This window comes from Mobula hypostoma, chromosome 5, assembly GCF_963921235.1.
Source record: "Mobula hypostoma chromosome 5, sMobHyp1.1, whole genome shotgun sequence".
Taxonomy (NCBI): Eukaryota; Metazoa; Chordata; class Chondrichthyes; order Myliobatiformes; family Myliobatidae; genus Mobula; species Mobula hypostoma.
This window is the reverse complement of record NC_086101.1, coordinates 167,528,365-167,542,840: the sequence shown is the minus strand read 5'-3', so window position 1 is coordinate 167,542,840 and position 14,476 is coordinate 167,528,365. Positions and strand designations below refer to the sequence as shown.

The following is a 14,476-nucleotide window of genomic DNA, read 5'->3' as shown; positions in this document are numbered from 1 at the left end:
TGATTAACTAGGGAAATGTATCAGGAAATCTGGAAAAAGTGCATATATTAAAAAAAAACATCAAAAATTTGTCATTTTTGGTTGTTAATACCCATTGATGTTTTAGGGTGTTGTAATAAATTCTATTCACTACTGATAGTTTGAATTAAAAAGGCATGGTCTTATTCAAAGTGACTTCTTCTTTCAAGGAGTGTCCCACCTTCACCTGAGCCCTTGCCCATGCCAGTACAAGTTAAAACACAAAACCAGTGTGAAATTATGCAAATGAACTAACACCACAGCATCATATTGCTGTGTCCCATTATGTCTCCTTTGCATGTTTTGCACTGTTTAAATGGCTTAAGCATATCCTAAAAGTTGAAATAAATGTATCTTAGTTTTGTGAGAATTACGAGCTTGAGTAGGTCTTTGGGTGCATGATTGAGCTTTTTACTTCAAATATGCCTTCTGAGAAACGGAGGATGCCATTACCAGCCAAAGTTCTGTTTCTCAGTTTTGAACAGTCTCTTAACTGCATAGGTATGGGCCTCGAGGGAGAAGGTGCCAAAAGTTAAAACATTTACTACTCTGAATCTCCGAACCCTAATTCTGACACGTGTTCCCTGGTTTGAGGGAAGCAGGAAAAATTGCCGATCCAAGATCGATACCACCAAGTCCTTGAAGAACTTACTTCATTTTGAGGATTATTATTCTGTGCCACTCATTCCTGCATAGGACAATCCTTTTACCATGGGATTCAATCTGCCAATTAAATTGTAGCTGGAAAAATAGACAAGACATGAGAATTTTTTTAAAAAAGGGTTAAGCCTCTTAGCATCTACTGAATGAAAAATGTTTCCATCTGAAACAGTAACCTGTTATCATATGCTCCTGATTAAAATTAGAATTCTGAGTACTGTATACACCAGTTGCAGCAGCCACTAACTTTCTCTGAGAACGTTTTCTTGTTTGTGTTGTGATAAATAACATTCGGAATAAATTTTCATGGGTTGTGATTCACAATGATTAATTTTTCTGATGTGAAAATGATTAACTTTTTAATGTGCTACTAATTGCTCTACGTATTTTTTTCTTTCTCTGATTTGGTGTGTATTAATTGTACTTAATGCATTTTAGTGATGGTTTTAAGCCCCTAGGAAGATGACTATTTAGTACTGATTTTCATAGTGCTAGTGAATGGGATTGATACATCATCTGATTTACCTGAAGTTAATTCCCTTCTTACTGATATTCTGAGTTTCCCCACCATTTTGTCTACATTTTGCAACCTTCCACAACCTTCCACAATTGAGGTTGATGACAGGGTAACTAAACGACAATGTTTATTTATGCTCATGTTGAGATCAACTGTGTATAACTTTTTCCTTAAATTGCTGAGAATTGGGGAGTGGAAGGGGGTGGAGAAGAAGACAATGACATAACTAAATGGTCAGAATCAATGCTGTGTTAGGAGAGGGTACTGAAAGTTTTGTTGAAAATGTGCCAGTTTAAGAATGCCTTTAAAGATCATAAGTGGAATGGAGTTGAATAGTGCACTTCTGTGGAATGGGCATGTTGGAAGTTGAGAGAAGTTTCAAATTGGGGAAGGGAGCTGGAGGAAATGTAGATAACAAGCAGAGGTTGCTGGCAAAGAGTTAGGCTAAGGTGATGGGGATATCATGTCATATTCCCCACCCTGAGAGGAAAGAGATTTTGGAGTCTTGGCAGATAGGGAAAAGTGAAAATGGAAAAGGGATGGATATTAGAACGGGCAATAGCAATGATTAATATTGCAGAGTGTATGCTTGAGGTTTGGGTGTTCTTGCCTCCCTCGTCCTGGAATGATAGGAGGGTTTAACTGAGGAGGAAATGGTGATGGCGCTAACAGTGAATCACCTGACTAGCCTCCAGCCTGTTTCCACCAGGTCTGAAGCCCTAGGGACCTAACAGGCCTAAGGTGTGGAACCTTTATCGAGGAACAATCTAGAAAGGGTACTTTTAAACAGACAAATTCATAATTAGTAAGATTAACTATAACTAAGACATCTTGTTGGTGTAAAGTGTGTTAGTAAAAGATCTGAGGGAGATTTATTTACTTTAGCAGAGCTGGTAGAAGTGAGAGGTTTGGTATAGTAATAGTTGAGGTGAAGAAATGGTCTGAGATGGTCATATCATTGGTCAGGGTCTCCCCTATGGTGGATGCCCAGATGTGACATGGCTAGAGAGGTGACTGTCTGTAGGTATGGGGTAAGACATTAATCCCTTCAAGTGTATCCTGCCATTCACCTTAACCATGGCCAGTTTCTATTTTTATTCATTTTATCTGCTATATCTCTGATTACCACATTTTAGTGAGTGAGTTCACTTAGAAGGATGAAAATGAGCATGCCAAATTCTTCCAGGATATAGCATCCCATGAATTTACAAGTGTTTTTGGCTTGATTGGTAATAAGGAGTTTTCTAAGAGATCTATACAGCCTGACTTGGTAGAATTTCGATTTTAAATCTTGATATGGAGCAGTCCATATCTGGAGGTTTGCTGCTGTTTACACAGATACCCTTTAGCAACAGTTTGGGGAAAATAGCATACTGGATATAGACATAGTCAGCCTGACGCTTTAGAAGACTCACATGTGCATAACTGTTAAGATTTCACTGCAGGAAGTGCTGAGGTGGTCATCATTCTAAGCTTAGTCCATCTGCTGTGCTTTACAATGCATTTCCCAGCTGGTGTAATACATTTTTAACAATGTGAAATACTGCAACTTTTTGTGTTCTCCATCTATCGCCGTGGCATGATATAAAGAGCAGCCAGTTTTCTGATTAGATGTGACGTTTTAACTTTCAGCCTGACACCAAGAAGCTTGAGCCCAACACCCACAAGTCCATGCAGTCCATGTAGTCCACTACATGCTTTTCACTTTTGGAGGTAAGGGGATGATACTGTTTTGACCTGCCAAGGAAATCTCGATTGAAGATGATATTTGTATGTGCACTGAGCAAAGGCGTGCAGTTTTTACTAATGTCAAATGGTCCTTTTTCTCCATTGTTTCATGAAGTCCAAAAATGCATTCCTCACTATTGTTCTTTTTGTTATAGCGGGACAGTTTCCATAAGTCTTGTTTCTACTTGTGACTTGTTCTGTATAAAATTGCCTCTCCACTTCTGCAACTTGTTCTGTATAAAATTGCTTCTGCACCTCTGGTGTCTTGTCTTTTTCCTCCTTCTGTACTGTCTAATGTTCTGACTAAACATCAAAACTGTTTTTGTTGGAGATAATGTCTTATGACTACTGGGCGAAAGAGTCAGCTAATCCCCCCAGTAGGAAGCTGACTGAATCAAATTGTCTGCCTGTTTTATATCTTGCCAGGCTTTCATTTAAAGTCTAAAGGAAAAGGGGAAGTAATTGGGCACTGTGTTAAATGAATGACTAATCTGATTGGTTAGTTTTATTAAAATTATTCTCTATTATACCAACCTGGTACTATACACACAACTACGTTAAATACTCAATGCATTTGGTATACTGTACCTACTATTATTTCCTTTGTTTTTTTTAAAGTATCCGTCTATTGTTTGTGGGTGTTGCCTGTAAAGTTGATTTTTTTTTCATGGTTTTACTTTTATTACTAATACAAACTAGTTTATTGGGTCATCTTAAAGGGTCAAGAAGTCAACTTCATCGGTGTTGACCTGGAGTTGCAGAAATGCTAGAGCAAGTTAAGATGGCAGACTTCCTTGTCTGAAAGACACTAATGAATCATGTGTGACTTTTATGACATTCTGGTAGCCACAAATAATGATTCTAACTTTCTTTTATTCCAGAGTTGTTCAGTGGTTAAATACAAGTAGGTAATTGAGAGATAGGAACACCCATGCAGCTGCAACAGAATATTTTGGTGATGCACAAGTAAAGCCAAGCACATGTAATCTTCTGCTGAACTGTACAGCTTTTGCGTTAAGCTCTCAGTTCTACCGTTGTCCTTTTGAGTTGGTCAGAGTTGCTTATTTTCACCTGCTGATGGTGAAATTAGTTCCGCACTAAAATCATTAAATGGAAGATGACATTCATATCAACGTTATTCATTGCACTTGACACAGAGATGTGACTGTCAGAGCTGACCCATCCCTGGCTGCAAACGTGTACAGGAGCTGCATTCCGAGAAGATCACGCAGATCAACATTTTCTGTGATTTGACTTCTGTGTAATAAGAAGACTTGCGTACGTCTAGGATGTTTCTCACATATGAGATCATTTATCTGTGATGACAAAGTGACCCACGTTTGTTCCTTAATAGCTGAGGTCAGCATTACACTGGGGGCTGGAGGAGGTGAACAAGGCTCATGGGAAAGAAGCAAAGAGTTTATCAATTTTTACCTTTAGCTGAGGTCAATATTACACTGGGGGGATGGGGGAAATGAACAAGGTTCAAGGGAAAGAACCAGAGGATTTTTATCAATTTTCATAGTTAGCTGAGGTCAATTTAAAACTGGGGGATGGGGTAATGAATAAGTCACATAGGATAGAAGCAAAGGATTTTGACAATTTTTACCTTTAACTCAAAACTTTGAAGCAGAAGACCTGGATGCAACATCACTGGGTCCATTGGTTTGGCAGTCACAGCTGAATCTTTCCTTTGTCACTCCATTCCCAGTTTCAAGGACATGTAAGCAGATGTTTCGGAGTGCAGCGCACTGTTGCACTCTTCAATTGCGAGGCACTCCCTCAGATGTGCCAGACTCGTGGATTTACAAAGTGTGGGTAAGAGATGGGATTTGAACGTCAGGCTTCATGGGAGGCTTTTAGGGAAGTATTGGATTAAAGCGCCTTGACGAAGTGGAATAAAAGACAAGCGAATACTTTAACAAGCCTGCCATGACTATTGTGATTCCCCACAATGCAGCATATTAGAGAAAATACTTGACAGATGAAAAGCTTTGCAGCAGCACACTCTGAGACGTCTGTTCACATGCCCTTGGACTGGGGAGTCAGTGACAACAGAAAGGCTCAGCTCTGACCACCAACCCAATCAATGTAGTGAGGATATATGTAGATCTTGTACCCCACAGCATCGAGTGACTATAAGTAAAAACTGACAAAGTTTGCTGCTTTCTTGTGTATTGTGTTTATTTATTCATCGTGACATAAATTCTGTAAGAGTAAATTTTGTTCCGTATTTCAGATTGTTCTCTAGTGATCTGTGAATTCACTAGGGTGAATTTTCATTACCTGTGCATCTGTGACGTGAGAGTGGGGGTTGGGTTGCCTTGTATGCTTATTGATTGTTAAGAATTGTCTTTGTATTTATCCCTATACGCTGACCTGAATGTTGTGCCCTATCTCCTGTTTATTCTGTGAAAGTAAATGCACCATATCCGCACAGATGCAGGCTTTCCGTACCCCTTTGAAAGGTGAAAGGTAAAACTGGTTCTGTGTTCTGAGACCTGTAGTTCAGCTGCTGGTTCTCACCACAGAAGTATATCTTGGATTGGAGTGATTGAGAGGAATGTCAGTAACAAAGCAAAGCAGAAGGACTCTTTCTTTGTCCTCATTTTTTTTCTCCACGTATTTCAAAGTTAACGTCCTTGCATCAGCGGCTTTGTCTTGTACTAACCTGATACCCCTTAATCTACTCTCTCGAATATACTCAACAACTGACCCTCCGCACCTCTCAAGTAAAGAATTTGAGACTTGCTGATCTCTAGTTGAAGAAAGCTCTGCTTCTCTCTGTCCTTGTGTGGTTGATCTTTGTATTATAATTGTTTCTCCTCCCCCCCCACCCAGCCTTTAGATGCCCCAGCGACTAGAAACATGACCCCTGTGTCAGCTCTGTCTGCCTCAATCTGTTTAATCTCTCATGAGGCAGATGGCCATACCAGGAATCAATCTGGTGAGCAATTTAAGAAAAATAGTGACAAATGTTTGAATATTTCCTCAGCTGAAGTAAAAATTTCTTACAATAACCTTAAGAAAAGTATAACCTTCACACATAATCACAGTCTGGCATCACCTGGATTGTTAGCGGTTGGGGGGATGGAGGAGGTGCATTTAGCAGATTTCGTTTTCTTTACACACAACTGCAGCTTTTAGATACCATCTACTGGATCTGCCTCAAATTATTACAAGTTAATAGATATAGTGACATCTCTGAAAGCCTTCAGACCTGCCCTCCAGCATCAGAGTAGGTTCACATTGTCGTATTGTAATCTTGTGCATAAACTTGGTATTGTTGACATAGTGACAGGTTTTGCAAAACTAACTGACTGACAGCTTAAAAACTGATAGTATAGATGGGAAGGTCACAACCAGTTCCGAGTCTGTCTGGCTTGACGTCTCTATTCAGAAGTAGGAAGTAGCAATGTTCCAGTTACTTTGTTCAGTGTATATACGTAGTAAGTGCTGTGGTTAAGCTCAGATACAACCCAATATTTGTCCTGGGTTCCCCATTCTGTATCTCTCTACCACCACCACTCCCATGTGCTCTCACCACCCCACTTTCTTGTGCACTTATCACCCCTCCCCTTCACACCCTCACCATCCATACCCCTGTATTGATATTCTGTATGATTGCCTGAGCTAGTGCCAAATTGTAGGAAAGATGGAACTAAAATTTGCTTGAGATTTAGGGAACTAAAAGCAATCTTGTTTTATAGTATAATGCGGTGAATGCCAGAACTCCTTTAAATATTGTGTCTCTGCCTGACCTTTTATCAGATTGGAGTTATTGACTTAACTGAAGGGTAAACAGCAACACGAACCAGCGTGGCAAGTTTCAGTTTGGTAACATTAATGTATTTCTGTGTGCAGTTGTCTAACTTGAACCCTTTGTCATGTTGTCTTTATCATTGATGTGTCTTCATGAAGCCTGCTTTGAAAGTGTGTGATCCCAATACAAGACTTCATCCTTCACAATTTTGGCTTGATTTGATTTTTCTCATTTTAGATTCAGAATCATGTTTACTATCAATGACATATGTCATCAAAATTGTTGCTTTGTGGAAATAGTACAGTGCAAGAGATAACATTTATGATATGTTACAAAATGGAGCAAAAGACAAATAATGAAGTAGTCCCCGTGGGTTCTTAGACCGCTCGGAAATTTGATTGAGGAGAGGAGGAAGCTGTTCAAATGTTGATTGTAGGGCTTTTGATTCCTGTAACTCCTTCCCAATGGTATTAACATCTTTGGGTAGGGGTCTTTAAAGATAGATGTTGCCTTCTTGAGGTACTGGCTGTTGAAGATGGTGGGGAGGGATGACCTGGCTGAATCTACAACCCTCTGAAGCCTCTTGCAATCTTGTGCCATAGAGATTTTATACAAGGTTGTGATGCAATGAGTCAGAATGCTCTGCTGCGTACCTCTGCAGAAATTTTGGTGACAGACCTATCTACCCAAGCTTCTAACTGAAGTAGCATGCCTTCATGAATGCATCAGTATGTTGGGCCCCTGAGATGATGACACCCAGGAATGATCCTTTCCACCACTGATCACTCAATAAGAACTGGTGTGTGTTCTCCTGGCTTCCCTTTCCTAAAATCTGCATTCAATTACTTGGTTTTGCTAACTTTGAGTGTGAGGTTGTTGATGTGACACCACTCAACCAACTCATCCTTCTCAGTCCTGAGAACTGCCTTGTCGTCACCTGAGATTCTGCCAGCAAAGGTGATGCCATTGTAGATGGCATTTGAGCTGTGCCTAGCAGCACAGTTATGAGCGTGGAGAGAATAGAGCAGTGGACTATGCACGGATCCACAACGTACACCTGTGTTGATAGTCAGCGAGGAGGAGACGTCGTTGCCAACCGCACTGATTGTGGTCTCCCAATGAGGATGTCAAGGATCCAGTTGCAGACGGAGGTACAAAGGCTCAGATTTTAAAACTTGTTAATGAGTAGTGAGAGGATAATGCTGAGCCATAATCAATAAGCATCCTGACTTGTATTTCTGCACTGCTGATAGCATCTTTTTCACCACTCCTATGGGCATACACCATTTTCACATTCTAGTTTGGGCCAGCTGGTGGTGTAGTGGCATCAGCACTGGACTTCAAGGCAGAGGGTCCTGAGTTCAAACCCAGCCGGGTCCCATACTGGGCAGCAGCAGTATCTGCGCAGAAGAAAGGCCTGGCAATCTACTTCCTTATCTTGCCGTGAAAACCCTATGGACCCTATGGTCCATGGGGTCACGAAGAGCTGAGCTGGACTAAATGACTGAGCGACAGTTTGCTCAGATTTGTCTTCGATCAAAGGACCGATTGAGGCAGTTGTCTTCGCTCTTGTGTCCAATTCATTTAGTGAGGTTGGGCCTAACCGGAGCACATAATCGTTCATATTCCAGTCTTGCACTGAATGTGCAAGAAGGTTTCTATGAAACCTTGGACGTTAGGGGAGAGGGAATCTTCTTTTGTATTGCTGTCTTCCCCCTAATTTTGCCCAGAATGCCACTTTGCATCCCCTTTTCGAGCAGGTTAGAGTACCTGAGATTTTCTCTGTTTTGGTACTTCCAAAGGTTAAGCAATATTTCTTCCAGCTGTGAAGTTTGGAATTGCTGCATACAGGATTCATCTTCTGAATTTAATTACTAATGGTGATTTTGTGCTGTTTCATACTCCTACTGTGTTCTTGCGTTGCTGTTGATAGGTTGCCGATCAGTTGCTATGGTTGCTGAGAGGGGAATTTTGCAGTGAGGGGGAAGGGTGGATATAATGCAGTCTAGAGCTGTTCTTCAGATTGAAGTGATGTTTGTGGCTGACTGCTGTTTTATTTAAATGCATGCAGTATACAGAATAAGTTAGATGATCTTTTAGTGCAGTTAGAGATTGGCAGGTATGGTGGTGTGAGCATCACTGAGTCAGGGCTGAAACAAGATCGTAGTTAGGAGCTTTAACATCAAAGAGTACGCACTGTATCAGTAGGACAGGCAGGTAGGCAGAGGGGGTGGTTTAAAAAAGATGAAATCAAATCCTTAGGAAGAGGTGATACAGGATCAGAAGATGGTTGGAGTTAAGAAACTGCAAGGGTAAAAAGGTACCTGCAAGGGTTTTTGAACAGCAGCCAGAATGTAGGCTACAAGTTACAACTGGACATTTAAAAAAAGTTCTGTAAATAGGGCAATGTTGCGATAGTTGTGGAGGATTTCAATATGTAGGTAGATTGGGAAAATCAGGATAGTGCTGGATCCCAAGAGAGGGAATTTGTAGAATGCCTATGAGATGATTTTTTAGAGTAGCTTGTGGCTGAGCCCACTCAGGGAATATAGCAAAAATTAGTGGGAAGATAGAGGATTGGAAAGCTTTTAAAAACCATCAGAAGGCAACTAAAAATGCCGTAAAGAGAGAAAGGATGAAATATGAAGGTAAGCTAGCCGATAATATAAAAGAGGATACAAAATGTTTTTCAGATGTATAAAGAGTAAGATAGAGATGAGAGTGGATATCAGATCACTGAAAATGATGCTGTAAAGGTAGTAATGGGGGACAAAGAAGTGACGTATGAAATTTATATTTTGCGTCAGTATTCACTGGAAAACACTAGCAGTATGCTGGAAGTTCTAGAGTGTCAAGGTGCTTAGCGAGTGCAGTTGCTATTACTAGGGGGGATTACTGGGCTATTACTTGGGAAATCTGAAAAATCAAATGTAGATAAATCACCTGGACCAGATGAGACTACACCCCATGGTTCTGAAAGAAGTAGCTGAAAAGATTGTGGAGGCATTTGTAATAATCTTTCAAGAATCACTAGATTCTGGATTTGTTCCAGAGGACTGGAAATACAGTTAAACCAGTGCAATGTGCACATAAACGTTGGAGCTCTTTTCTGGGGTAGTCAGGCATATCACTTTAGTCACGCACTGAACCCATGTTCTGTGTGAAAAACACCAGTCATAGTTCGAAATTCTCTTGAAGACCATCTCGAATGAACTGGCTAATTCGGGAATACTGACACTTCCTCCACAGAACCATTTGTCTGCACAAAGCACTCCTTACAATGGGGTCTGTCCTTCAAACAGCATTCAGCAGGCATCTTCCCTTGTGCCCTGCTCCACATCTCCTGCCAAAAGACCCCAAATCAGACTACTGACTGACCTTCTGAAATCTCATCCTGCCCAGCCCTCTCAAATTGTCCCTGGCATCCCACTGAGCTGAAAGTTACAACACATATCGAGGTGATGCAGATTGGCTGACACAACAATCTTAATTTGGACAACATGGCTCCTTATATTTAGCTGAAACCAAAACAGGGCACACTGCTTTTGCAGAAAATTGCTAAAATAAAAATACCTCAGCATAGTTGTAGAAATCTTATCTAAGACATTACACTGGCATGGATAGAAGATTGGGTGACTGGCAGGAAGCAAAATGTGGGAATAAAGAGGGCCTTTTCTAATTGGCTGCCAGTGTCTAGAGGTGTTCCACAGTCATCCAATCTTCTAGCCATGATTTGGGTAAATTGATGACTTTGTGGCCAGGTTTGCGGATGATATGAAGATGGGTGACGCAGCAGGTAATGTTGTGGAAGTACTGAGACAGATTGGGAGAATAGGCATAGAAGTGGCAGCTGGATATAGTGTAGGGAGATGCATGCATGGTCGTGCATTTTGGTAGAAGGAATAAAGAATTAGATTAATTTCTAAATGGAGAAAGTTCAAAAATCAGAGGTGCAAAGGAACATGGGAGTTGTGCAGGACTCAATAAGTTAATTTACAGATTGAGTCGGGGGCAAGGAAGGCAAATGCAATGTTAGCAATCATTTTGAGAGGACTAGAATATAAAAGCAAGAATATAATTGAGATTTTATACAACATTGGTCAGACTGCAGTGGGAGTATTGTGAGCAGTTTTGGGCCCCTTATCTAAGAAAAGATGTGCTGGCATTGGAGAGGGTCCAGAGGAGGTTCACGAAAATAGTCCCAGGAATGAAAGAATAAAACGGTTCACGTATGAGGAGCGTTTGATGGCTCTGGGTCTGTACTCACTGAAGTTTAGAAGAATTTTTGGGGCGGGGGGGAATCTCATTGAAACCTATGGAGTATTGAAAGGTGTAGATAGAGTGGATATGGAGAGGGTGAATCTAGGACCAGAGGGCACAAGCTCAATAGAGAGATGTCCATTTAGAACAGAGATTAGGAAAAATTTCCTTAGCTAGAGGATGGTGAATCTGTGGAATTCATTGCCAAAGACAGCTGTGGGGTCCAATTTTTGGGTATATTTAGGGCGGTGGTTGATAGATTCGTGATTAATCAGGGCATCAAAGGTTACAGGGAAAAGGCAGGTGAATGTGGTTGAAAGGGATAATAAATCACCCACGATGGAATGGTGGAGCATACTTGACTGGCCAAGTGGCTTAATTTGCTCCTGTGTCTTATTGTCTTATGAATTAATTTCTCACAATAGGATGCACTCTAAAATGTTAATCATAAATTGCAAATTGTGTACATTCACCAATCTTTCGACAAAGACAATGGAAATTGCATTATCTTAATATGCTGTGACAGACTTAAAAATCCCCACTGCAATCATGAAAATATTTCTTCTTCAGCAGTTTCTGATCCATAATTTGATGGTGATGCTTTTTAGTACAGCCTCTGAGAGGGGGTGGTGGGGGCTGGGGAAGTGCTGTTGTGGTTTCAGGTTGAAACCCTGCACATTGATTCATTCTGAATTGACTCAGTATTGCAGGAAGGCATTCCTTGTTTGTTTTTCCAATAGTCCACGAAGGCTAATTTGATCAGTATTTATTTACTTCAAGCCATTAACTTGCACTGAATAGCTTTGAGACATGCATGTAGCTCCAAAGTACCAATAATTTCACTCAATAATTAAGGCTGTGGTATTATCTGAAAGTGTTAGGAATGGAAAGGATGAGTCATTCTATTGTCTTTATCTTGAATGCTATATGCTATATGTGTTTTCATTGGCTGAGTGAAGTAAATGAAGTTTGGGTTTGGACTGGCCTCTAGTCGGTGGAGGGGATGGAGGTCTGAGGTTAGGAAATCTTATCGTGGAAGATGGTCTGTGGCAGGAGTTCCCAACCTGGGGCCCACGGACTTATTGTTTAATGGTATTGGTCCACGGCATAAAAAAGGTTGGGAGCCCCTGTTTTACTGTGAAGAGTATATTGGCTAGTGTGCTGTGAATGCTGATTATTCAGTCATTTTTGGGACGGCTGTTATCCAGGAGTTACAGTGCCCTCAACACATTGGAACATTTGTGATCCATCCCTTAAAGGGTATAGAGTTTGCATGATCCAATAAAAGTTAGATGGTCCAGGGGAACATTTTTGGTTTTCCCTGTGGAAATAGAAAGTTCATTATCTCAACCTGTTGATACGAGTAGTTTAGTAGATGTTGATGTGAACTGAGTTTTGTAGCCATCTCCAGAAGCTCTTCTCCCCAACGTGGCTGAGACGTGTGTCTGGCTGCAGAAATTGAAACCTTCTGGATTAACCTGGACAACAGGGGACCTGATTGAAAAGTTTGCGTAGCTGGCTGTTTCATCTAGACTGTAAACGGGGAAGGAAGTGTGCCAAGTTGAGGATCTAGCAAAGTAAAAAATGTGTTGGTAAAAGCATAATTTACACATTCCTCTGAGCAATTAAAGTTAAGGTTCTTTTTAATGTTAATAATTATTCAATCTATGTCATGGGAAATAAATAAAGACTATATGTAGTGCTTGAGTTTACAGTGGATTAGATTTTTAAGAAATTGAACAAAGTTCCATTAAGAACCTCAAGCTCATGTGAATGCACTGGCATGTAAAAAAAATCTTAAATTACTTTAAAATGTTCTATGTTCAGCTGCTTTTCTCTGCTAACGTCACCACACATGTCATTCATGTCTTTGCTTGTCTTGAACCAGACTTGAAATACTGCGAGTCCAGTTGACTAGTTCATTGGCGACACCAGCAGGGGAGCTGCTTGGCTTGTTGTGCAGACCAGGCCCTTGTGCCTGAGGTCGCCTGTTGTACTTGCCCTGCTCGGTGGAAGGCAAGCTGGATATGTTTGTCTGTGGCTGTGCTGTCATGTGATGAGGACTGCTACATGCTTGTTCTTGAAGAAGTGTGGCATCAGGATGACACCCCATGCACCATAAGTCTATAGACAATGACACTCAGGGACTTGGGCTATACATTGTGAAAATGATTTACTGTTATCATAATTGTGCTATATGTGCTGTGTAAACTGTAGGTACTGTGTCTTGCACCTTTGCCCTGGAGGAACACTGTTTGGCCTGGCTGTATTCATGTGTATGATTGAATGATAATTAAACTTGAACCTGATTTCTCAGGACAGAGAATAAGTTGCCTCCATTTGAGTCCTCTCGTTGCTAAGGTGACTGATGAAGCCAATGTGATGTGGGCAGACCTATTTTAAGACAAGTAGGACAAGGAATACTTAGGCGGTAAGTTTGGGAGGTAGTAAGCTCCTTCTGTGTTATTGTTTTGGTACTCTGGTGCACTCAAGGCACATAGACTTGAAGTTTTCAATGCAACCTTCAATTTAGATGGTCACTGGCCAGGGATTCCAGCACTTTTATCCAGGAAATACTCTGATTTTCCTCTGTCCTCCTTGCAGTCACTTATGCTTTGGCTTGGGACAGAGTTTGGCTTTGGAAGTCTGGTTAAGCTACGTGAGCAGCTGACTGGCTAAAATGTTGGGGATGTGTCCCTGGGAGTGGATGTTCATAGGTATGTATATTTAAAGTTTTTTATTTAGTGATCTACAACACAGTAACAGGCCCTTCTGGTACAGCGAGCCCATGCCATCCGACTACACGCATTACCTATTAACGTACTAATCTGTATGATTTTGGACTGTGGGCAGTGGGAAGTAGCCCGAGCCTACGTGGAGGAAACCTATGCAGTCATGGGAAGAATGTACAAACTCCTTACAGACAGCAGTGGATTTACCCTGGGTTGCTGATGCTTTAATTTAACTAATCACTATGCTACCATGCCAGCCTACAGAAAACGAAACCTTTGGACAGATTATAATGTGTGTTCACTGATCCTTGTCGCATCAATTATGAGAAAGGTGGTCTTGGACTTTGTAGAATGGAAGGTTAATGAGGGCTGATGTAAGACCATTGGAATTCAGCAGTGAATAGAAAGAAAGTACATTTTTAGAGATGGATGGAATACTTGTCCATATATTCACAAGACTGGCTTTGCAATATAAGCTGTAGGAATAAAGGTTTTGTGGATGTGGCTTTGAATCCTACAACGGGCATAATATTTCACCAGGTTGGCTTGCTCTGGCTGCTTCAACTGGGCAGTTTGTGCTAACGCGAGTCCGTTGGTAAAAGTTATAATTTAGCTCTTCCTGTTATTGCTGTTCTTACTGTGGACAGAGCAAAGGAAACATTCTGTTGGGACTGGAATCAAGTTTTCCCTTTGAGTTTCCCACTTTCTGGAATCCACTATGGGCTCTTCCATTAGTCTGGACTGTATTAATGTCTGAGAACATTTGCCTCCAGGAATAACATGAGATACTTGATCAGT

The 14,476-nt window shown here is 41.0% G+C and overlaps 1 protein-coding gene across 12 annotated transcripts in view; it reads left to right on the top strand.

The window, feature by feature from the left end:
* Window positions 1-14,476, top strand: part of mast4 (microtubule associated serine/threonine kinase family member 4) — a 435,748-nt gene that overhangs the window by 250,758 nt on the left and 170,514 nt on the right. For 6 of the 12 annotated variants that reach the window (XM_063049349.1, XM_063049347.1, XM_063049348.1 and 3 more), the window contains one exon: window positions 2,828-2,908. The exons of the other annotated variants lie outside the window; for them this stretch is intronic. In XM_063049349.1, the coding sequence (XP_062905419.1) occupies window positions 2,828-2,908 (81 nt within the window). The remainder of the gene's footprint in view (window positions 1-2,827; window positions 2,909-14,476) is intronic. 12 annotated transcript variants of the gene reach the window in all.